General features: G+C 40.4%; 1 protein-coding gene and 1 long non-coding RNA gene across 2 annotated transcripts; both read right to left on the bottom strand.

The window, feature by feature from the left end:
* Positions 1-20,773: 20,773 nt before the first annotated feature.
* On the bottom strand, positions 20,774-21,772 carry LOC145145588 (protein TIFY 10A-like). The gene is made up of 2 exons (XM_079074946.1): positions 21,537-21,772; positions 20,774-21,432 (listed from the first exon to the last, which is right to left on the bottom strand). Exons 1-2 carry the CDS (start codon positions 21,697-21,699, stop codon positions 20,876-20,878), a joined length of 720 nt encoding a protein of 239 aa, XP_078931072.1. The 5' UTR covers positions 21,700-21,772; the 3' UTR covers positions 20,774-20,875.
* Positions 21,773-22,183: 411 nt separating this feature from the next.
* LOC145105150 (uncharacterized) lies at positions 22,184-22,936 on the bottom strand. The gene is made up of 3 exons (XR_013707249.1): positions 22,868-22,936; positions 22,542-22,598; positions 22,184-22,353 (listed from the first exon to the last, which is right to left on the bottom strand). It is a non-coding gene; the product is annotated as an uncharacterized LOC145105150 (long non-coding RNA).
* Between the last annotated feature and the right edge of the window lie 3,400 nt (positions 22,937-26,336).

The following is a 26,336-nucleotide window of genomic DNA, read 5'->3' as shown; positions in this document are numbered from 1 at the left end:
TTCATGTAACTTATGTGTTTTAAGTGTGCATAAATGAAAGTGACCTTTGGAAATCCATAACTTGAGGACAAATTATGGACTCCATTAAAACACATAAATGATCAAGAATTATCAATAAACAATTTAGCAAATAATTCCTATGATCTAACAATAATTCACAAGAACATGAACATCATATCAAAAATTCCAAGACCATATGAACACATATTATCATGCAATTTTGATATAAGCCATTGTAAATGGATTAGCATAAACATTACACCATCTAAAACAGGTTTTATAACACCAAAATAGTTTAGGGTAATGTTTCTAGTCCATTTCCAGCAGCAAAACTCGAAAATCTGCATTCTGAGGCTTCTACTCGTCGAGTGCACGAACCTACTCGACGAGTAGGATGAATTTACTCATGGACTCGGCGAGTCCCCCCATGGACTCGGCGAGTTCATGATGCAGAATGCAGAAAACTTGAGTTTTTCAACAAGTTTGCATCAAGTATCAAACAAACAAGCCTAGGCTCTAATACCACTGTTGGGTTTTGAGCAAACTAACACTCCTAAGGTGTTCATGCAACCCTAGAAACCTTGGATCTATGTTTGTCTAAAATACATGCAAAATGATTTTCCAAGGTTCATAACCTATCTAGCATACATGGGGTACTTTTAAACATAAAAGATACTAGAAGAATTACATACATTTTGTTAGTGAGTTGATTCCTTGGGAGTTTGAGAGCCAAGCACCAATAATGTGAATGCCTCAAATGGAAATCACAAATCACCACAAACTTGGAAAAACTTATGAGAGAGTATCCAATCACTCTAGAAATTCGGCCACTCTTATGCACACACACATAGTGTCTTTTCAAGCACCATAAGCCTCTTTATATAGTGTAGATTATTAGGGTTATGAACCATGCAAACCCTAATAACCCATGTCTTTTCCTATTCCAAGGATCCATGGGTTAAAAGCTCCATGGATCATCCATGGACTCCCATTTAAGCTTAGCCCATTTCCTAATGAGTGTTATCCCACACTATATAAGTACAATAGCCCATTATTTAATTAGTCACCTTATGATCACTAAATTAATTCATAATTAATTTAAGATCAATACTAATTAAATAATACAATTTCATATTAATATATTATAACTTATAATATATTAGTAGGCCGCAAATATACTCTTCTCATAATGTTATCCATATAAATAGTTCGGGTGAAGTGCAACCCAAATGGACCATGTCGGGTCGGGTCAAGTATATACCAAATAAGTTATGGACTTAGACACCTTATCCAACATTAGGACCATCTAAAATCGACCGAATAGTTTTGGACATAGAGGGACTCGGTGAGTCACCTATGTGACTCGGCGAGTCAGGTAGCATATTCCCAAAAACCCCTTCTGATATTGAGTAGTGTGTTGAGTTGGAAGAAGACCCAGCCAGTTGGGTCCATTATGGACCTGAAGATCAACGTACTCGACGAGTTCAAGGCAATATCCCAACCATATGAAGATGAACTCGACGAGTTCCAGGATGAACTCGACGAGTCAAGGACTAAACACCTTAACCCGAATGAAGATGAATTCGACGAGTTCAAGGATGAACTCGGTGAGTCAGTTGTAGAAGGTCCCAACTGTGTTTAAAGGAGAACTCGACGAGCCCTTGTAAGGCTCGGCGAGTAGGGTCAAAGTCTTGGCGTCGAGTTTAGTCAACTGGATGTTGAGTTTGACCTAGAGTTGACTTTGACTAAGGTGTTGACATTGACATTGACTTTGACTTGAGTTGACCAAGAAATGGTAATTAAGGAAGATTGTTATGTGTAGGATCTGAGAGGGATTGATTCCGACAGCAAGGACAGTTCAGACACTTCACGACATTGAGGTGAGTTACCTTCCAGTAGAGGTGGGTCTAAGGCACCAATACCGGCCCACCAGTAGGTGTTTATGTATGAGATGATTGTCTTTGTGATAATTGTTTGGGTTGCCACTATTTGATATGCTTTATGTGCTAGAATGCTCTGTTATATGTGTTAGTAGTAGTAGGGGTGAAATAGTCCCTGGATACCGGTTGAAAGATACCGAAGGTGTAGTCAGTACCCATGTATGCCTAGCAGTATGTTTATGTTATGTTCTTATGCGGTAGTGGTGGGGGGTGAAATAGTCCCTAATAGTCGGTTGAGATAAACCGATGGGTAAGTCAAGCGCCCCATAATGGCTTGACATGGGTAAGTCAATCACCCCATAATGGCTTGACATGGGTAAGTCAAGCACCCCAGAATGGCTTGACCTGGGTAAGTCAAGCACCCCATAATGGCTTGACATGGGTAGGTCAGGTACCCCAGAATTGCCTGGCAGTATGTATGTTGTATGGTATGTGGTATGATGGGGGAACTCACTAAGCTTCGTGCTTACAGTTTACAGTTTTGTTTTCAGGTACCTTTTCATCGAAAGGGAAGGAGCCGGCACGATAGCAGTGCATCGCACACACACCCGATTTCCGCACTATGATGTCCTTGGGATTATACTCTGACATTATTATTATTCCATGACATGTTTTTATGACATTTGACTTATGGGTTATGAGTTTGATATGATATTGATGTTGTTTTTCAGTAAATGGTTTTACAAATTACTTAATTAAAAACAAAAATTTTGGTCTTGAAAATTGGGATGTTACAAGTTGGTATCAGAGCCTTGGTTTGAGGGATTCGGACACACCTTCGGGGGTGTCTGAACTCAAATCAAGGGTATGAAATATTTTTACAAGAAAATAGTTTTCCAAAAGTTTAAAACAAGGACTTTTGAGAAAGAACAAGGTGTGTGATATGTGCGACCGGCCGAGCTCAAGTAAGTTTTCCCCAAGATACCCATACATGTTATGTTATGATGTGATATGATTATGAGATCTGCATGCAAGATTAGGGCTAAGGATCTAGGAAAGATGCCTTGTATGCCTATTATATGTGTATGAGAACTGCATGCTAGATTAGGTATAAGGATCTAGGAAGATGCCTTATGTGCCTGTTATATGTGCTTATTGAGTTACATGCTAGAACTGATTAGTCAGTGATTTGATGGCCTGAATAGGATATGTTTGATATGGTTACTCAATGCTCGAATGCTGCTTGCTTTGTGCTTTTAGGGATTCTAGTTATCTTTAACTAACTAGTAAACGAATACGTTAAGTTATATATTGCGAGGACTAAATAATTTCAGAAGGTTAGGTCTAGCCCTATTGCGCAGCTCTTGTTTGAGTCAAACCATTGCAGGGCAGGATCTCTCATTCGAAGAATTATCTGGTCTTAGTGATATATGATGGTATTCGCAAGCTAGTTAGGTAAGGGTGGCAGAAATTCCTTATGCAGCTGATGGCGGAGAGTAGGTCCGAGAGTTACCTTAGGGTGAGCCTAGGATGAGATTAGTAAAGAGAGAAGTAGCAGTAGAAGGGATTTGGTGAAGTCAAGGAAAACCTTGAGGAAAGTACAGATAGATGTGGATGGTAGTATGAGCCCGTACTATTGAAAGCAGAGGATCCGTACTCGAGTTAAGGCGGGCCGAGATAGAACCAGGGAACTAGTAGTATGTGAGACCTCCTGAGGTTATGTATGACCCTGACGATTATTTGTTTTGTTTCGGAATGGTGATGATTACGCGACACGTAGGAGAATCAGGTTCAGGATCAGGTGTTGAGCCAGTTGATGAGGGACTACGTGAGTTCATTGCTTCTGAGATCACTAGAGGCATCCTTGAGTCAACCCCGATGATTTTCGGGTCGATCAAGGAAGGGATTATTGAGCTGATGGAGGACCGCCTCAGGGCGTTTAGGAGTGACTGGGCGTCTAGCCAGTCAGGGGCGCGCACACTGTCCTTTAACGACTTCAGGGGATGCGGTGCGCCAGACTTTCACGGGGTGAAGGACCCCATCGTTGCCATGAGATGGATTGCAGACATGGAGTCTGCTCACTTGACTAGCTTCTGTCTTGAGGGGTCGAAGGTTCGGTATGCTGCTGGATGTTTGAGGGACAAGGCTAGAGATTGATGGGAGTCAGTTGGTGATTCTTTGGGAGCCTCAGCCGTTGAGGCTATGACCTGGTCTGACTTTGTGACCAGGTTTAGGGCTGAGTTTGCGCCGACTGTGGAGCTTCAGCAGCTGTCCAGGGAGTTTCTGGACATGAGACAGACTACTGAGACGGTGGCGGAGATTGTCGCCAAGTTCCGGGAGAGTTATTTACTGGTGCCTCAGTATGCAGGAGATGAGGAGATGCGGAAGACCCGCTATCATGATATGTTGAGAGCTGATATTCGGGAGCATGTCAGCTACTCAGCATGCTCGACCCTGGATTTCATGATTGCCAGGGAGAGGGAGAGAGAGATTGATTTAGAGCACCTCAAGAAGAGGAAGGCAGTGACGGAGCAGGTTACTCGGGTTTTGGAGAAGAAACCCAAGGATCCGACACTAAGTCGAAGGGCCAGTCGGGCCAGGGCCGCTGTAGGAAATGCGACAGGCCGCATGAGGGAGTTTGTAGACTGGGATCATCAGGCTGCTATAAGTGCGGCAAGACTGGGCACTTAGGCAGGGATTATACTGCCCCTACCCCTAGCTTTCATGCATCAGACCTGATTTGCTTCCATTGCAATCAGAAGGGCCATAAAAAGGTCAACTGCCCGAGATTGACAGCAGCAGCGGCGCCAGCTCCAGCGACCCTGCGGCTCACTGATGGCCGGCAGGGCAAGTAAGAGGCTCCAGTGGTGAAGAGTCGAGCCTTCCAGTTGACTACTGAGGAGGCACGCGCCGCACCCGATGTGGTGACGGGTATGATTTCTTCTCCCTAGCATTTACTATATGTAGTTTATGATATTTATGTGCCATGTGTTTTGTTTAGGATCGATCCATGTGAACGATATTCCAGTTCAGGTGTTGTTCGATTCGGGTGCTACCCGATCATTTGTCTCTCTTGCACTTAGCAAGAGGTTCCCTGAGTCTTCGGGCTTGTTGGATTGCCCTCTAGAGGTCAAGATTGTTGCCGACCGATCAGTTTGAGTATCAGAGGTTTTCAGAGATTGTGTTTTGAGGCTATTCGAGGAGCGTTACCTGGTACACTTGGTTCCCATACCATTGCGTGGGAACAAGGTCATCATCGGTATGGACTGGTTGATCCCTAATGGGGCTATGATTGACTGCGCACATCAGTTGGTACGTGTCAGGACGCCAAGTGGGGGAGAGCTGGTGATTTAGGGCGAGAGACCACAGCGCAGACCAACTTTATACTCAGTAGCGAGGGCTAGGCGCTACCTTCAGCAGGGTTGCGCCGGATATGTCGCCTACGTCATGGATACCCGAGAGGAGGGCAAGGCGACTGTGATCGATGTGCCAATGGTGCGAGAGTACCCGGATGTGTTTCCAGAGGAGTTTACTGGGATACCTCTGAAGCGACATGTGGAGTATAGGATCGACCTGGTCCCTGGTGCGACTCCGATATCCAAGGCACCGTATCGGTTGGCTCCTCCCGAGATGCATGAGTTGTCTACATAGTTGCAGGAGTTGTTAGACAAGGGATTCATCAGACCGAGCAGTTCACCCTGGGGAGCCCCGATTCTATTCGTGAAGAAGAAGGACGGGTCGCATCGGATGTGTATAGATTACCAGGAGCTGAACAAGGTAACATTGAAGAACCATTACCCACTCCCGAGGATTGATGATCTCTTCGACCAGCTACAGGGGGCATCTTGGTTTTCCAAGATTGATTTACGTTCAGGCTACCATCAGATAAGAGTCAGAGACGAAGATGTACAGAAGACTGCGTTTTGGACTCGTTATGGACACTACGAGTTCGTGGTGATGCCCTTCGGGCTCACCAATGCTCCTGCCACGTTAATGGATCTCATGAACAGCATATGCAGACCGATGTTGGATCGGTCTGTGATAGTTTTCATTGATGACATCCTGGTTTACTCCAAGACGCAGGAGCCTCATGAGGAGCACTTGCGGGTGGTGTTGGATACCCTGAGGATGGAGAGCTTGTATGCCAAGTTCTCCAAGTGCGAGTTCTGGTTGCGCGATGTGCAGTTTCTGGGGCACCTTGTCAACCAGAACAGGATTTTGGTCGATCCGGCCAAAGTAGAGGTCGTGATGAGATGGGAGGTTCCGAAGTCTCCATCTGAGATTCAGAGTTTCCTGGGATTGGCGGGCTATTACCAGAGATTCATTCAGGATTTCTCCAAGATAGTCGTACCCTTGACCCGACTGACGAAGAAGGCGTTGTATTTCGCTAGGGGCCTGAGCAGCAGACAGCGTTTGAGACATTAAGGCGGAGATTATGCGAGGCGCCGATTTTAGCCCTGCCAGAGGGCGTGGAGGATTTTGTAGTATACTGAGATGCGTCCATTTCAGGTTTGGGCACAGTACTGATGCAGAGAGGGCACGTCATCGCCTACGCCTCGAGGCAGCTGAAGCCTCATAAGGCGAACTACCCGACGCATGATTTGGAGTTGGGGGCGGTCGTCTTCACCCTCAAGATATGGCGACATTTCCTCTATGGGGTCCGTTGTACCATTTACACGGATCACAAGAGTCTGAGGTACCTTATGGATCAGCCGAATCTGAACATGAGGTAGCGTCGGTGGCTGAATGTGGTGAAGGATTACGATTATGAGATCCTCTACCACCCGGGGAAGGCGAATGTTGTGGCCGATGCTCTTAGACGCAAGGCAGCCCCGATCAGAGACGTTTGCTTGCGAATAACAGTAGTGACTCCGCTTCTGGAGCAGACCCGAGAGGCCTAGCAAGAGGCTATGAAGGAGGAACATCGGAAGAGCGAGCACATTGTAGGACAAGTTTCCTCCTTCGACTACGATAGCCGTGGGTTGTTAACACTACACCGTAGAGTGTGGGTTCCATATCATGGAGGGGTGCGCCAGATTTTGATGAAGGAGGCGCACAAATCCCGATTCTCGATTCATCTCGGGGAGACGAAGATGTACTGAGATCTTCATCCTGATTACTGGTGGCCCTGCTTGAAGCGGGATGTAGCTTGGTACGTCTTGAGGTGTCTGACCTGCAGGAAGGTCAAGTCGGAGCACCAGCCGCCTCATGGCAAGACGCAGCCATTGGACATCCCCATGTGGAAATGGGAAGATATTACCATGGATTTCATCACCAAGCTTCCCAGGACCGCGCGGTGAGTGGATTTCATATGGGTTATCGTGGATCAGTTGACCAAGAATGCCCATTTCATCCCGATCCAGGAGAGCATTTCGGCCGAGAAGCTGGCTGACATCTATATTCGAGAGGTTGTAGCTCGACACAGAGTGCCAGTCTCCATGATTTCTGACAGAGATGTGCGGTTCACTTCCATATTCTGGAAGAAATTCCACGACGAGTTGGGTACTCGTCTGCACTTTAGAACCGCTTTTCACCCCACAGACGGATGGTAAGATCGAGCGGACCATCCAGACTTTGGAGGATATGTTGCGGGCATGCGTTTTAGACTTCGGTAGTAGTTGGTATACCTACCTTCCCTTGGCAGAGTTTTCCTACAATAATAGCTACCACGCGAGTATCGATTGTCCTCCCTTCGAGATGTTATACGGGAGGAAGTACAGGACCCCGATTTGCTGGGGTGAGGTTGGGCAGAGAGTCATGGGGAGTACCGAAGTGGTACTCAAGACAACAGAGAGGATCCAGCAGGTCCGGAGCAGGATTCAGACTGCTCAGAGTCGGCAGAAAAGTTATGCCGACAAGCGTCGTTCGGACCTGGAGTTCCAGGTCGGGGATATGGTCCTCCTGAAGGTGTTACCTTGGAAAGGTGTCATCCGGTTCAGGAAGCGGGGCTAGTTGGGCCCCAGGTACATCGGTCCTTTCAGGGTTGTAGCCCAGGTGGGCAAGGTGGCGTATAGGCTGGATTTGCCAGCCGAGCTTAGCTAGATTCATAGTACCTTTCACGTCTCCCAGCTGCGGAAGTGCCTGGTAGACGACTCTGCAGTGGTGCCTCTGGAGGATATTCAGGTGAATGACAGCCTGAACTACATTGAGCGACCAGTAGCTATCCTTGACAGGAAGTCAAGGATCTAAGGAACAAGAGAGTCGAGCTGGTGAAGGTGCAATGGCAGCACCGTAAGGGCTCATAATGGACTTGGGATCCGGAGGACGAGAAGAGGGAGCACTACCCCGAGCTTTTTCCAGATGCAGTAGCATACTTCGAGGACAAAGTCTAAAATATATGCGGAAGATTTGTAACGCCCGGTTCCCGGTACGTATTTTAAGTATAAGTATTTGCATTTTTCACTAGGACTTGATGAGTTGGAGGCCCAACTCGTCAAGTAGACTGGATTTTGGACGCGAGTTTTAAGTAACCTACTCGATGAGTCGGGAGCCCGACTCTACGAGTAGGAATGTCTGGAGGAAACCCTAATATTTAGGGTTTGCACCATATTTAAACACATTATCTTCTCCCACTTCAGCCTCCATCGTCTCTCACAGTCCAGAAAATCCCTAACTCGAAACCCTAAAGCATTTGGAGTATTCTTGAGCCATTTTTGTGTGTTTGTGGTTTTTGAAGCTTGACGAAAGAGTTGGAAGCTTGGTGGTTCTCGAATGAGCAAGTAGATCCAGAGATTTTGCTTCATTTCCAGCTCATTCAAGGCAAAAAGCTTCAACCTTGACCATTTATCTCTTAGATCTCTAGTTAGGACAGTTTCTACCCTTTCTAAGTTTAGTAGAGCCATTTTTGAGATTTTGTGGTTCTATGGGGGTATGACTTCAGATCTGGAACCATTGAGGGTTCCCATGGCATAAAGGTGCCAACTTTATGGCCATGGGAGTCCCATGCATCGTATAAACCTCATTTTAGAGCCTTTTGAGCCAAAAACCGCATGCATAAGCGTCAAGTTCGTAGCTTTACGTATAATATGGACCCTAAGAGGTCAGATCTATGTATTGGATGCATTAGGACCATCTGAAATCGACTGAATAGTTTTGGACATAGAGGGACTCAGCGAGTTGCCTATGTGACTCGGCGAGTCAGGTAGCATTTTCCCCAAAGCCCCTTCTGATATCGAGTAGTGTGTTGAGTTGGAAGAAGACCCAGCCAGTTGGGTCCATTATGGACCTGAAGATCAACGTACTCGACGAGTTCAAGGCAATATCCCAATCATATGAAGATGAACTCGACGAGTTCCAGGATGAACTCGCCAGGGACTAAACACCTTAACCCGGATGAAGATGAACTCGACGAGTTCACGGATGAACTCGACGAGTCAGTTGTAGATGGTGCCGACTGTGTTTAAAGGAGAACTCGGCTAGCCCTTGTAAGGCTCGGCGAGTAGGGTCGAAGTCTTGGCGTTTTCATGATTTCGGAACTCGACGAGTTGTGGGGCCAACTCGACGAGTTGAGTCAACTGGATGTTGACTTTGACCAAGGTGTTGACCTTGACTTTGACTTTGACTTGAGTTGACCAGGAAATGGTAATTAAGGAAGATTGTTATGTGTAGGATCTGAGAGGGATTGATTTCGGCAGCAAGGATAGTTCAGACACTTCACAACATTGAGGTGAGTTACCTTCCAATAGAGGTGGGTCTAAGGCACCAATATCGGCCCACCAGTAGGTGTTTATGTATGAGATGATTGTCTTTGTGATAATTGTCTGGATTGCCACTATCTGATATGCTTTATGTTCTAGAATGCTCTGTTATATGTGTTAGTAGTAGTAGGGGTGAAATAGTCCCCGGATACCGGTTGAAAGATACCGAAGGGGTAGTCATTACCCATACATGCCTAGCAGTATGTTTATGTTATGTTATTATTCGGTAGTGGTGGGGGGTGAAATAGTCCCCAATAGTCGGGTGATATAAACTGATGGGTAAGTCAAGCGCCCCATAATGGCTTGACATGGGTAAGTCAAGCACCCCAGAATGGCTTGACATGGGTAACTCACTAAGCTTCGTGCTTACAGTTTACAGTTTTGTTTTCAGGTACCTCTTCATCGAAGGGGAAGGAGCCGACACGGTAGCAGCACATCACACACACACCCGATTTCAGCACTATGATGTCCTTGGGATTGTGCTCTGACATTATTATTATTCCATGACTTGTTTTTATGACATTTGACTTATGGGTTATGAGTTTGATATGATATTGATGTTGTTTTTCAGTAAATGGTTTTACAAATTACTTAATTAAAAACAAAATTTTTGGTCTTGAAAATTGGGATGTTACACGGTTCTTCACCGTTAACTTGTTCAACTCCCGGTAATCAATGCTCATCCTGTGTGAACCATCCTTCTTGATGAACAGTATCGGCGCTACCCATATCGAACTGCTCGGTCTGATGAACTGCTTGCCTAATAGCTCCTGAAGTTGAGAGGACAACTCCTGCATCTCGGGTGGTGCCAAGCGGTTCGGTGCCTTGGCAATCGGATCCGCACCTGGCACTAGATCAATCTTAAACTCAACCTGCCTCTCGGGAGGCACACCGGGTAACTCCTCCGGGAATACATCGACAAACTCCCTAACAACTGGCACATCTGAAACTCAAGTTTGCTCCCTAACCCGAGTATCAACCACATAAGCCACATAACCTGAGCCTCCAATACCTCCCTCAGATGCTCCTCATGTTGTTCCTAGGTCATGGAATAGATCAAGATGTCATCAATAAACACAATCACAGACCGATCCAACATGGGTCTGCATACGCGATTCATGAGATCCATTAATGCGGTTGGAGCATTGGTGACCCCGAAGGGCATCACCACGAACTCGTAATGACCATAATGAGTCTGGAAGGCCGACTTCTACATATCTTCATCTATTACTCTCATCTAATGATAACCCGAACGCAGATCAATCTTGGAAAACCAAGATGCACCCTGAATCTAGTCAAAGAAATCGTCAATCATCGGGAGTGGATAACGGTTCTTCACCGTTAGCTTATTCAGCTCTCAGTAGTCAATACACATCTGATGTGACCCATTCTTCTTTTTCACAAACAAGATCGATGCTCCCCATGGCGAACTACTTGACCGAATAAATCCTTTGTCTAACTGCTCCTACAGTTGTGTAGACAATTCCTGCATATCAGGAGGAGCTAATCGATAAGGTGCTTTGGCTATCGGAGTCGCACCAGAAACCAAGTCAATCCGAAACTCCACCTGCCTCTCCGGAGGCACTCCAGGCAAATCATCCAGGAACACATCCTGATATTCCCGAACAACCGGTACATCATGCACAGTCGCCTTACCCTTTCCCGGGTATCCATCACATAGGCAACAAATCCAGAACAACCCTGGTGAAGATAGCGCCTGGCCCTAGCTTCTGAACATAAAACCGGCCCACGCTAAACACCCTCTCCCTGAATCACCAAATCTCCCCTACTTGGGGTCCGGATACGCACCAACTGCTGCTCACAATCAATCATTGCCCCACTGGGGCTCAGCCAAACCATCCCCACAATAACCTTGCTCTCACGTAGGGGAATAAGAACCAAATCGATTGGATATTGCTTGCTAAAAAACTCCAAGACACAACCCCGATGAACCCTAGATACTCCCACATGAGGATCATCAGTAATCTCAACCTCTAATGGATAATCTAGCTCCCCCGGAGCATTGGCAAACCTCTTGATGAGCGCAAAAGATACAAAAGATCGGGTAGCCCCCGAATCAAACAATACCAAAGCAGAGATACCGTTCACAAGGAATGATCCTAAAACAAAACACACAGATATAAGCAAAAAAATCAGCATAAATAAATAGATAAAGAGAAGATACATACCTGTCACCACATCAGGTGTTGCACGAGCCTCCTCGGCTGTCAGCTGGAAAGCCCTACTCCTCACAACAGACGCATCCTCCTTGCCCTGGCGGCCATCCGTGATCCTCAAAGTCGCCGGAGCGGGAGCTGCAACTGGTCTTGCTGCTGCTAGACTCGGACAATCGGCCTTTTTATGGCCCCTCTGATTGCAATGGAAGAAAATCAAAATATATTCGTGGGTAGTGGTTGTGCAATCCCGACTAAAATGTCCAGTCTTGCCGTACTTATAGCAGCCCGAACCACCACCCATGTAAGCTCCATCGTGCGTCTTGCCGCACTTGCCACAACGGCCCCGACCCTGCTGGCCTCTCGATCTTGAGTTAAAAACCTTGGGCCTCTTGCCCGAACCCTCTGAACTCTGAACCTGATCCGACTTCCTCTTCTTCTCCATCTCCAAGTTAATCTCCCTCTCTATGACTCGCTCTATCATATCATCCAGTGTCTTGCAACTGGATCGACTCACAAACTTCCTGATATCTCTCCTCAACATCTCATGGTATCCCGCCTTCTTCATCTCCTCATCCGCCTCATACTGCAGATCCAATAACGCCCTCTCACAGAACATAACAGTGATCTCCGCCACCGTCTCAGTAGTCTGGCAAAGGTCCTGAAAGTCCTTCGCGAACTGTTGGACCTCAATCACAGGTGCAAACTCAGCCCGAAACCTCGACATAAAATCCTTCCAAGTCACCGACTCAACCGCATCGCCTCTCAAGGCGTGTCCAACATCCTCCCACCAGTCTCGAGCTCTGTCTTTCAGAAGACAAGATTCAAGTCTGACCTTCGCCCCTTCGGGGCAACAACAAGTACAGAAGGCGTTCGTGACATCCACTAACCAACGCCTGATCGCAATTGGGTCCTTCTTCCTGAAGAACTCTGGAGCCCCACATGCCCGGAACTCACGAAAAGTCAAAGTGCGAGCTCCCATCATCACCACCATATCAGAACAAAAAGTGCCCAAGCGCTCATCCAGAATCTCCAGAATACCCTCCTTGATCGTGCCAAAGATCACAAGAGTTTACTCAAGAATACTGCGGGAAATCTCAGCTGAAATGAACTCATGCATCTGAGCATCCATAAACCCGGCTCCATAGCCTGGACCCAAACCATCACCGGCACCAGAGTCGCTACCAATACCTCATTGAGTGACCACCATACTGAAAATAAGCCATATAAACCATCAGAATATACTCAAAGAATCCTACATTTTATAAGCTTCATGGTATCATCGTGACTTTCCTTGATTCAAGTACAGATCCTCTACTTTCAGTAGTACGGGACCATACTACCTTCCACATCTATCCTTACTTTCCTTAAGGATCGCCCCGAATCCTTCAAGTTACTCCCTTATCAATCCAAACCACCCTCAACAAGAGAAGGCTCTCAGCACCGAATCACCTCCTAGGTTTTCCTAGGTCAACCACCACACCACTCTTTGCCATCAGCTGCAGAAAGAACTCCCTTTAACACCCTCTAACTAGCTCACGAATACAATTACATATCACTAACACCATATAATTTTTCGAATGAAAGGTCTCACGCTACAACGGTTGGACTCAAACAAGAGTTGCGTAATAGAGTTAAAACCTAACATTCTAAACTTATCTAGTCTTAATAGTATGTAACTTAACATATTTGCTTACTAGTAAGTTGATGTTAATGGGAACTCCTAAAAAGCACAAAGCAAGCAGCATTCGAGCATCGAATAATCAGAATCAAGCACAACCTAAAAAGGCCATCCTATCGCTGACCGGTCAGTACTAGCATGCAAGTCTACAAACTCATACAACAGGCATACAAAAGCATCTCTCCTAGCATTCTATCATGCAATCCTGAGCAGATCCTTAACCCTAATCTAGCATGCGATTCACAAATTCACAATTCAAAGCATAACATAAAACATGTTTGGGTATTTTGGGAAAACTTATTTGAGCTCGGTCGATTGCATGCACCACACCCCTTTCTTTTATTAGAAAAATATCTTTTTCTAAAACATTTATTTTATGAAAAATCTACCAAATCCTCAGTTTGAGTTCAGACACACCCGAGAGTACCCCTGAATCCCTCAAACCAAGGCTCTGATACCAACTTGTAACTTCCCAAAATTTAAGACAAAAAAAATCGTTTTCATAATAATAAAATCACCAATCTAACATGTTTATAAAACCATATAGGGAAAACAGAGTATGTCAATCATACATACCAAATACATCAGAGTCAAGTATGGCAAAAATCATGGTGTGTGTGCGATGCGATCATCCCGAGCTCTTCCCATTCGATCCGGAAGTACCTGAAACATAAACTGAAAACCGTAAGCACGAAGCTTAGTAAGTTCCCCAAAATACCGTATACCATACATATCTGCCAACTCAAGGCTGTGCCAAGTCTATTTCACCCCCAGGTCTATTTCACCCCCGAGTCTATTTCAACTCATGTATCGGCCCAAGGCCATATCGAGTTTATTTCACCCCCGAGTCTATTTCAAATCATGTGTTAGCATAAGGCTATACCGGTTCTATTTCACCCTACATACATATAGAAAACAAGCATACAAGCATATAACACATACAACAGGAGTCACAAAGACTACAAGCACATAACATATCCTAGTGTCCTACAGTATAGTGAGCAAACTCACCTCAGTCCGTTGTTAGTCAAACAAATGATCGGGCTGCTGAACAGGAAAATCCTCACGCTAATCAATAAAATAAAACCCCAATTAATAATTGTGCCATAAACCATAATTGGGAATCTAGTTCATTTGTCCAACACCCAGGGTAAAAGACCATTTTACCCTTTCCTCACTTGGCCCAATAACCGAGGCGTAACCCAATGCCACCAAAAAGCCCAATATGGCCCAAATTCCTAAATGATACCCAAAGCCCATTATGGTCCCAAATCCAATAAGGCCTGAAGCCAAAAAATGACTCAAAGTCAGAAAGACTAATAACTCAACAAGGCTCAAAACCCAAATAGTCCAAATATGGCCCAAATCACAAAAGTAAACAAAAGTCAACATCTGCTGAGTACGCCCAACATACTCAGACTTACGCCCTGCGTACACCATCTTTGGCCAGTACGCGCTGCGTACGAGCTGGGTACATCCAACATACTCCATAGCAGTCCAAACTCGCCATTAAGTGCTTAATCGATTAAGCCACTAAGTCTACTTCTCAGATTTGATCCTAAATGACGTCTTAACACGTAAAGTTGGCAACTTTGTTGGCAACTTTACTCCTTTGCATGTCTTAATGAGACCCAATACTCAATAAAAACCCATAATAAGAATCCTAACTCATGCATGGTCCAATATAACACATCAAGATTGCATTTTTATAAACAAGGGACCTCAAAAATGTTAAGATCTACCATCCCTAGCTTATGGAGTAGCTTATACTCACAAACATGACTTAAAGGACCATAAAAAGCATAAAAACAAGCCCTAACTAGATCTATCAAAAGAACCATCAAGTTAAGTGTCTCACTTGCGCTAAAGTGAAGGTAGAATATCAAAAGCCCTCGGGACTATTACAACAGCTGGTAATACCCGAGTAGAAATGGGAAAGGGTTACCATGGGCTTTGTGACCAAACTACCAAAGTCAACTGATGGATTGGATGCCATATGGGTGATAGTCGATAGGTTGACAAAATCCGCACATTTCCTGCCAATAAAGGAATCATACAAGATGGAACGATTGACGAGAATCTACATCAAGGAAATTGTGAGACTGCATGGAGTGCCAATATCTATCATCTCAGATCGAGATAGTAGATTCACTTCACGCTTTTGGCAATCACTACAAAAGGCTATGGGAACACAACTCGACATGAGCACTGCTTACCACCCACAGACGGATGGTCAAAGTGAGCGAACCATTCAAACGCTTGAAGATATGCTTCGAGCATGTGTGATAAACTTTGGAAGGTTGTGGGATACCCACTTACCTTTGATTGAATTTTCGTACAATAATAGTTATCACACGAGCATTAAAGTTGCTCCCTTCGAAGCATTATATGGTCGTAAATGTAGATCACCGTTGTGCTGGGCTGAGATAGGTGACACTCAGCTAGCAAGAGGACAGACACCAAACAATGCTTTAACATGGCCATAAATCATACGTGAAACGACAGAGAAGATAGTTCAAATCATAGCTCGACTTCAAGCATCACGAGACCGACAGAAGAGCTATGTTGATAAACGGCGAAAGCCCTTAGAATTTCAAGTCGGGGATCGGATGTTTTTAAAGGTCTCTCCCTGAAAAGGGGTGATTCGTTTCGGGAAACGGGGAAAACTAAGACCACGATACATTGGGCCATTCGAGATTCTTGCCCGAATCGGTCCAGTGGCCTATAGGCTGCAGCTACCTGTTGAGCTCAGCAACGTACACCCCGTGTTCCATGTTTCCATTTTGAAAAAGTGCTTATCCAATGAAACTCTCGTCATCCCATTGGAAGAAATCGAAATCAACGAGAATCTCCTGTTCATCAAGGAACCAGTTGAAATCATGGACAGGGAAGTGAAGCGTACTAAGCAAAGTCACATTCCGATTGTGAAGGTTCAATGGAACGCAAAGCGTGGACCGAAATTTCCATGGGAACGCGAAGACCAAATGAAGCAAAATTACCCTCACTTATTCTCACATTCTCAAACCTAGCTTCAAAGAGAATTTCGGGACGAAATTCCCTCTAACGGGGGGATGATGTCACAACTAGGAATTCTATGCTTTTGTAACAATAATGATGATAACATTTGTAACCAAAAATTTGAAAACATGCATGATGTTCATTCAAGGACACCAAAATTCCATCAAACACTCTATACAAACACTTCAAATAGTCAACAAAAGATTGGAAACCCTAAAAATCCCGGTTTAAGTCCAATATGGACTAGGATTTTCTTATTGGGCCTAATAGACCAATAAGTCTCCAATTTGACTAGTTTGGGCTTAGAACTCTTAATTGGGATCTAATTCGACCGACTTTCATGAGACTTAACATTTTAGGCCATATTGGGCCTAAAATGGAATAAACCACTCCAATAAGCCTTATTGGGCCATAATTGACTCAATTAGCTTTAATGGGCCATAAACCCATTCTTTTATACAATTTGGGCCATGAACTACCCTAAAGGCCCAATGGGCCGAAAATTTTTCTATAGACCTCATGATCTCGAACCGAGAATTGAAGTGGGCCAAACTAACTCATTCCTTCTTTCTTTGGCCCATTTCGGCCCAAGTTAAAAAAGGGGGTTTATGGAGGATTAATGGGGATTATTAAGTCTTGACTCATCATTTTCATCCAAAGGATATCAAGGCATGATGTCTCATGCATCTAGGTGAACATCACATCTCCTTCTCTCCCCTCTCTTCTTATCCTCGGCCGAGAGCACCACACATCCACACCAAAATTTCACTTTCAAACAATTTCCAAATTCTCTCAAGAACATCTTCCTTCTTCCCTAAAAATCTCGAAGTTGCTTGGGTTTTTAAGGATCTTCATCAAGTTTTCTTCAACCTTTGGTAAGTTGGTATCAAACACAAACATCTACTTCCAACTTATTACTAAAACTCCTTCTTACATAACTTTGTTTCATGATCTAACTTCCTAGAACTCCTCTAAGTTCGAAAATACCTCCAAATTGTAGCTAGGACCAAAAATCTCTCCACATCCTCCTCAAAACCGAACCAACAAACCCCAAGGTGAGTTCATACCCCCTTGTTTTTGGTTTTTACTTGTTTTTGGGGGAGAATACAAGTATTATGTGTTGATCTATGTGTGTATGCTTGTTATATGTGATTTCTTTGGTTTGTGTTGTAAAAATATGATATTACTTGCTATATCTCGAAATCTATAGCTAAAGTGTGAAGGATACATGAACAATAACAAAATAAACAACATATTTCAAAGATCTAAGAATATTTATGTTTAAAAGGTGAAAAACAAGGCCAAGATTGTCATAGGTGTCATTTTTGCAAAAATAACAAAGATTTGGTTAAAAGCTGACATTTTCGATTTTACAAGGATAATATGGTATATATCTATATAAAATATGATTTTTATGGAAATAAAACTTCTCAAAGGACCAAAAACATAACTTTTTGCTTATTGGCCTTATATTTGGGCCCCAACGGTTTTTGGGCCCAAATTTGCGAAAATATGGAAGTTTGGGACTAAAATTGTAAAGTTATCAAAGTACAAAGTCAAATACGTGAATGAATTAAGTTCAAGGGCTGAAAATGACCTTTTTCGCTAAATTGGACTAATAATGCAAAGTTTTTAGATTTTGGGCCAAAAATGTAAATTTTTAGCAAATAAGGGCTGAAAACGTCAAAAGTGGTATTTTGGGCTGAAATTATAATTTAAGATCTTATTTGGGCTGAAAATGCCAAGTTAAATAATCTAATGGACTAAAATGTCATTTTTCATCAAAAATGACTAAAAGTATCATTTTGTATCATTAAGAGCTGAAAATGTAAATTTTATAAGAAAAAGGGACTGAAATGATCAAATAAACATTTTGAGCCAAATATGTAAATTCTAAAAGAATTTGATCAAAGATATAAAATTTTACAACAAGAAGGTTTAAAAATGGTATTTTTAAAAAAACTAAAAATATCGTTATAAACAACATTGAGCCCGATATAAACAAAACAGATAAATCATTCAAGGATTGGGTCCAATATCGATTATTGGGCCCGATATAAACAAAACATGTATATTGGGCCTTGGTGACCCAATTACATGCCCGACGAGCCTTTATTAGCTTCAACATGCTATTGGGCCTTAGTAGCCCATTTGCATTGCTAATATGGTCCTAAACATTCATCATATGCTTAATGGGCTATAACGTGTCCGTAGCATACTCGACAACCTGTACTAACATACAAAGTTAGTGGGCCTCCGTTGTCCTCTTTTTTTTTTGTCTGTTAGGCTTACCTTAAATTCACGTAAACATAAATCGGGTTATAAAACAATGTTATTCAATTTCATTTGGATTTAGTGAGAAATAACGAGTGGCACCAATAAGTGTCGGTCGTAGTATGTAGTTATAATCAGAGTCTCCTGGATGGAGAGCGAGAGTTTGTGTATAGATCTATACGGGGGTGACTCCCCCACACCTGAGCTGTTCGCTACAATTAGACTCGGCCAGTCTAGGGTGACAAAATCTTAATTCAAAACCGACATTCGATAAAATGCCAAGACAGGCGAATTAGTCATTATTATGCATGGTTATAACGACTCACATAGAGATCCATTACCATCTAAGTAATCATGGGAAATCATATTCATACGCTGTGACGATGCAAAGTGATTATACAATAATACAAAACTATCATACTATTTAAATCGGAAAACATCGGGTTTTCCGGGGAACGACATTTTTCACCCCTACTTACAACAACTATGATACAAGGAACAATTATGAAAGGCATTTCACTTTTACATGTTTTGAAATCATATACACGTATACTTATGGATCATCACACCTTTTTCGTAAACAATTTTTGTTACAGAAAATATCGGATTTTCTGGGTTTTACAAACAATACAAAACATTTTTACATCAAACCTGTTTATGAACTCACCAACATTATATATGTTGACCGTTTTCAAAATAACTTGTGTTCTCAGGTAACCGTTAGATTGAAGAATTATCAAGCGTGTTTCTGAAATGTCTTTAGTGTAATGTCAATCGATAAACAATTTATGTTTTGGATTATGTAATGTAAACAATGTAATTGATGTGAACAATGACGGTTGTAATGTATTAATGCATGGTGATGCTTATGTTATGTTTCATGTATATTCATTGTGATGATATTTCAATGTAAGTCACACGAGCCCTCAGACGTTTCCGTCGTCTGGTTCGGGGGTGTGACAGTTATGTTTTGTAATTTGTATGTATAATAAGGTTGATAGCTAGAGATTCAAATGTAATCGTTTTTCAAATTCGTGAATAAGAATACTTCATTCTAGCGTGTGGTGTGGGTATATTGTCTCATTAACCAAATCATGTTACATATTATGTTCTTATGTGTGTGATTATTTTCTCCTTTGTTACTAACATTATTCTTCTTATATATCGATATCACTAGGTTATAACCCGTGGAAACCACGGTCGGTATATTTAAAATTTCTATATAAATAAAAATAATAATAAATGTAAAAAAACCAAGATATTGTCGATTGTAAGTAATTATGAATTAATTTAGTAAGCAAAATAAAATAATAATGTTATTATGATAAGATTTTGTATTTTCAAAATTTGGATTGAATTTGATTTGTTACCAAAATAAAAATAATAATAAAAATCATAAAAAAATGTCACGTGTCAAATAGACATTCTAAAAAACTGACACGTATCATTTTTAGGTTTGATTTATCAGAAGAGGTTTGATTTATCAGAAGAGGTAGATTGTACTAGATTATTATTAATGTGACATTTTAAACGACTTTAAGATAATGTTAAAGTGGTTTAAATGTTTAATAGTCGTAACAATCTCTTATCGCTATGCATAACCATACAATAATAGGGATTTCCTCATCCTCCGTAAATACCCTTTCCACTTCCTCGCCTTCAAAACGTTCCGCTGTTGAATTTTTTAATTGGATTTGTATTAGATCTTATCATTATTATTTTTTGTCAACAAAGGACTGCTATGGAGTTAGACAAAAGCCTTCATATTCAATGGGATGTTTTTCGATTATTAAACAAAATAAAATTGAGCACTATTCAAATTTTAGACTAACAACCGCATGATATTCAACTTAGTCAAAGTACATAATCATTTGTTTTAATTTTTCAGAAATTATTGAATTCATTGAATCTTGCTTTTCGTCTTAACAAAAAATGTATCACTATGTCGTCTTCCACAAAATTTAAAATACTTCCTTTTCTATTAAAGATTGTAAATTGTAAATTGTAAATCTGTAATGAAGTAGAAATAAGTGAAAGTGAATAATCATATAGTAAAAAATTTATGATCATAAAAATATTTATGGCTACATTAAATTTTCTTGTTGGCCGAAATGGTGGTTTCCTTCCAAAACTAAGATCCGTAATGGATGGCTATAAATTGAGGTCAAACTCAAACTTATGTTCGTTCTTGGAAGCTCCGGCGGCTGGTGGCGGATTGTGTAATTGGTAGGGCGATCTTACGGCGGCTCTTTCCTTTCTCTTTGCCAAAAACTTATGGAGTGACGCTCTTCTAGCAATCGGCAAATCCAAACCGTTGGCTTGAAATTGCACATGAATCGGTTGATTTGATCCGCGCACATCAGAAAATTGATTTGAAGTTGAGGCCAATTCAACTCCGGTGTCGACTTTACCGTTCGACGGAGGACAACTTCCGGCTGCTAACATCACATCCCGCGCTCTATCTGCCGGTATATCATCAAACACGATCACTTGTCCATTGTAAAATATGGTCATTTGTGCAGTTTTCGATTCCGATTTACTGGAAACAACTTTGTTTGTGGAATCTTCTAGTGTAGTGAAGTAATCAAAGGTATCATTCCGAGGAAGAAGATTCATTGATTTCTCGGCTTGTGCTTGTGCAGTATTTTGACCTTGATTTTCCATATTGCTTAACAAATCAACAGTCGTCATCGCTGCCGGAGATTTCTCTGTCAAAAATTAGGGAAAACTTTCGATCAATCCTCGGTAACTTTCACAAATTCGATATCGAAATAAAAAGAGGAAAAAAGTAATGGAGGATTAAGATGTGTACCTGTATCATCAAATTTCGGATTGATTCCACGATGAAGATCTTTGAGACTGCCTCTCTCTTTGAGAAACACGCTCAATTGGTTGCAAGTCTGTGCAAAACTGGTCTTCTTCATCAGAACCTTGGTGGCGGCGGTGGCGGTGGTGTATTGTTTAGCCGGTGACATGGTTAAGATTGGATTGAGATTGAGAAGAAAAGTAGGGTTTTGGTTTTTATATAAGAAACGAGGGTACAGATAAATGGTGCTCCGAAGACAACTGTCGAGAAATTTTTTAGCGGTGTTTTGTAGCACGTGTTAATCGAGTTTCAAAAACGAAAAGTATTGCCGGTGAAAAACTGACAATGGACTTGTTCAAATAGAGTGGGCCCAACCAGCAAGTGGCACTAATTGCTTTCTTTGCTTCTATTCATTGTACGGTTTTAATTAAAACTAGCTGGGTAACCCCGCGTTGTGGGTCGGAAATATCCCAAAGAATTTTAATGAATCCCAAAGAAGTTTAATTGAAACTGAAGATTTAACAGTTGGATATAGATATAAAGAATCAAAATTACATAATCTTACATAGCTAGATATGTTGAAAACATTCATCTACAAATGTACATGATAACCAATTTGTAGATATAACAGTAGAACATATCATTAGTATACAAAACAATGATTCCCCAAACCGAATTTGGAGAAAAAAAAACTAAATATATTCTGACCAGTAAAATTGAAAATATGCACCATGGAATCCTTCATCAAATGTTTTGGAGTCACCAAGTTGGGCAACTTCAAATTTGAGATAATCAGGCTTCTCCATTGTTTTGTAATATTTTCCTACAAATTAAATGATAATCAACCAAACAAATTTTCAAAAACAGAAACATATAATTACAGAAAAAGTACCATAAGTGTTGCTTGTCATATTCACAAAGTACCATAAGCTATTGAGCTATCAAAGCATTGTGTACAGTAATATAAGATGTAGAAAGTAAAATTATAGAGAAGAAAATTAGGAATACTACCTGATGTGATATTGATGCAGGGAAAATACAGATGATCTGTTATTTTTTACCACTAACCTGCCAAAAAAGAAACAAAAATACTCATATAAACAGCTAACTAAATAAAATATTAAAAGATCTTTAACTTTTAGAAAGAGTGGAAAAAACGCTTTCCACATTGGAGAAGTGTTGAGAATAAGCAAGATTTTATTAAAAATGTACGTTAAGTTGGCATAAAAAGGATCTGATACACCATTCTTTTCTTGAAATTCCTATTTCTTTTGATTTTCAATAGAGAATTAGAAAACAGAACAAAATTTGGTAAAAAGATCATGAAGGCTCGGTACCTAAAGTATCAGGTTAACCTCTAACAACTCCCAACCATGGTCTTCAGCATCATATCATCTATAAATCAATCACATTCAAATTAAGTAAAAAAAACTGATATAACGAAAACATCATAGATGAGTCCACATAAAAAAATTTAAGATTCAATTCAGTAGGTTGTAACTAACTTTGCAGAGGTGTAAACAACACAAAATATATTGAAAATAAAAGGAAATAATAATTATAAATAAAATCTAAAAATCTATTCAATTTTATTATTCAATTCCACTACAATTCCTGCCAACCAAATAATGAAGGGTATTTTGGTCTTTTAATAAAAAAAGGTAGAATGAAGTTGAATTCCATCCACCTTCCACTTTGAATGCTCAAATCCATTTAAAGATGGATTTAAAAGACCCCACATAATTGGAATTTAATAATAATAATAAAAAAAAGAATCAAAACCCAATAGCATATTCAAAAGCGTCAGGAGGATCCATAAAAACCAAAATCACATTCATTAAGATCTGAACTTTTTATCATACTTTTTAAAAATTCCAGTTTTTGTTTCACATATTATGATTTTAACAAATTAATCTATTTACCTGGACATCAAAGCTTGCATGTTCTTTTCTTGCCATAAAAAAAATGGAGCATCTCTAATAAGCCCATACTTGATAACCTCAACTAATAGGGTAATTATTGGGATACAATGTTGCTGAGTCAATCAAAAAGATGTCATAATTAAGTGTAGACTCAAACATGATAACATTTTTTGAACTTTGTACTACAATGTTTTCATTGTTAATTATCACAAAATGTTAATTTTAAAAACCTGAAACAATCGAAGATAATAGGAAATGATGTACCTGTAATGGTAAATTATAGCCTCCACCATTATCTTGCTCAAAATAAAGCAGCTGCAATGTGATATTTTACATAAATATTAACATTCTAATATTCTTTTGCATAAAAAAATACTTCAAAAGTTCAAGCACCTGAAATTTGCTTTGTGCAGCTGAAGTAATTGTAACAACTAAACCGGATTGAAAACGAATCACTATGCTTTGACCGTTTTTCCTTTTGATCGTTCTCCCTGTTAAGCGGCAATCATTTATTCCAAATGATCAAAAAACAAAAAATCAAAAAATAAAAATACAGAAGCCAACCTGGCTTCTTCTGATGTGAAGATCTGGTGGTTTTAGGAATTGATCGTTCTGTGTCGAAATCAGTTTGTCGATCTGAACAGTGGATACAGTATCCACCTTCTCCCTGTTGCCCATTTCTAGAAGATCGTTTTTTCTTCCCCTGAACAGGATGTTGGAATAAAGAATAAGTAGGAAGAAACTACCCACTTCAGCAAAGATTTTAAGTCTGAAAGAAATAAACGAAATTAGAGTTCAAGGCCTTTGCCTGGAACGTCTGGATGAAAGAGCAATGATTAGGGTTTATTTACAGATTCGATATACTGTGGAGCCGGGTTGATTCAAATGAAAGCAACATCGGAAGTATATTCCGAACGGCCTGAAGCCGGTGGAGAAAATAGAAGAAGGGAGACGTTGTGGTGCAGGATAGAGCTTCTTACACTGTCAACTGACCTGTATGGACAATCGGTGTTGCAGAGCGATAGTGGCGAGTGAGCTTCTGTAGGGAAAATCGGTGGCGGAGAGCGACGGTGGGTTGGACTACGGTAAATCGAAATAACTTATCCCATCTGAGGAATCCGTGAGGCACTCTAATATTGGGCTGAAGCACCATTATTACCGGGTTGGAGAAGAAACAGCAAGAAGATGGATGTGAACTACACAAAATCGGTAAAACCTAACTTGAAAATAAATGCAATGAAACAAATTCTAAACAAAAATTGAATAAGAATAGGAACAAACGAACTCATCTGAAACGGATTAGGTGTTTATAACAAAAGCAGTAAAAAAACATAGTAAAACACCTGAAAATAAAAAACACCAAGTAGATCGTAGCTGAATCAATCGTTCTTCTCCATTTGCTTATATAAACCCCTAAGTATATTCTTAGGTCAACACGCTATTAACAAAACATGAACATACTACACCTCCTGATGGGTTATCGTCTCCGAAATCCAGACCTCCACACGAAGGGCCTTTGAAGATGGTCGACGATCTAATTGGAAAACGAAGGAAGCGACTCCGTGAAGAAAGAGGCAACATGGTCTTAGCGGGCTAGATAGGGGATGCAACGGAAGATACATGATAAGGAGGCGGTGCGATATTTTATGTATGGAAGGATCCGGAGATTGATAGAGATAAACCAAGAAGGAATAGCATTTGGTGCTCTTCTTTAATATATATAGTGACACACAAACAAAAATAGAGGGACCGGAAATGTAATTTAAGGGACCAAAATTGGGCAAAATGTGTCATGTTTACTGTTAAAACTTTTCACAACTTTAATATATATATATATAATAATATAAATACGTTACACTAATTTACTTTAAAATTTTCTAACTATTTTAAATAAATAATAAGCTTTATCAAATATGAGTATACGAAATTATTTTCGTAAAAAATTTATAAATATCAAATAACAGATCACATATTGTTTTATTTAAAGTCGCATCATTTCAATAGTCGCTACCCGTAAAAATAAAAATAAACTCAATTTAGATAAACATATGTATATGATATCATTTCAATGAAATATATTTTTAGGTTGTGTGTGAATTTGGAATTACGATATAGATTTTATATTGAATATTTTATTTATGCATTTATTATTTTTAATGAATTTTAAAACTATTTTTTGATTGTTTTATATTTAATATTCTATTTAAACTTTTAATATTTTAAATTTATTTTAAATTATCTATTTTGAGGAAGAAATTATTATTATAAAAAGTACATTTAATCAACTTTTGTTTGTTAATTTGACATTTTTTATTTAGATCTTATATTTAAACTTTTGTAACTATTTAGAAAAAATGGGTTTTGAATATATTATAAAAATTATGTTTTGAATTTAACATCATATTTAGATTAACAAACTAACTATATTATAGTGAGAATAAAGAATTAACATTGATATTACAATAATATTGGATTTAATGTATTAATTTTAAAAAAAATTGAAAAGTTAGGGGTTTCAAATGAATGTGCTAGGCGAATATCCACGCGTTGCGCAGAATATTATAATATAATTAATATATGTTATTAAAAATAATTATGTCGTTATCATTGACTTTGGAATAACATTTTTTTTACATGTAATTACTTTAAATATCGAATAACATAGATACATATTTAAACTAATTGGTCTTAAGAGTGTTTATTCTTTGATAATATAAAATTTCATTAACTTTAGATTTATTATATTATTTATTATTACGATAATTAATCAATTTGTATAACAATCTTTTATAATTGTATTATCTTAATGATATATATCCAAACATACTTTTGTTCTCTAACAATTGTAGTTCGATCTATCATTTTTCCTCATAAAATACATCAA

The sequence above is a fragment of the Lactuca virosa genome, chromosome 1, assembly GCF_052849685.1.
Source record: "Lactuca virosa cultivar CGN04683 chromosome 1, Lactuca_virosa_CGN04683_v6, whole genome shotgun sequence".
Lineage (NCBI taxonomy): Eukaryota > Viridiplantae > Streptophyta > Magnoliopsida > Asterales > Asteraceae > Lactuca > Lactuca virosa.
The sequence above is the reverse complement of the archived record's forward strand: the minus strand, read 5'-3'. Positions and strand labels throughout refer to the sequence as shown.

Excerpts from the sequence above, each read along its gene's own strand:
- LOC145145588 (XM_079074946.1), bottom strand. The coding sequence starts at position 21,699 with ATGTCACCGGCTAAACAATACACCACCGCCACCGCCGCCACCAAGGTT. Across the intron at positions 21,433-21,536 it reads TCCGAAATTTGATGATACAG|AGAAATCTCCGGCAGCGATG; the intron begins GTACACATCTTA and ends AATTTTTGACAG.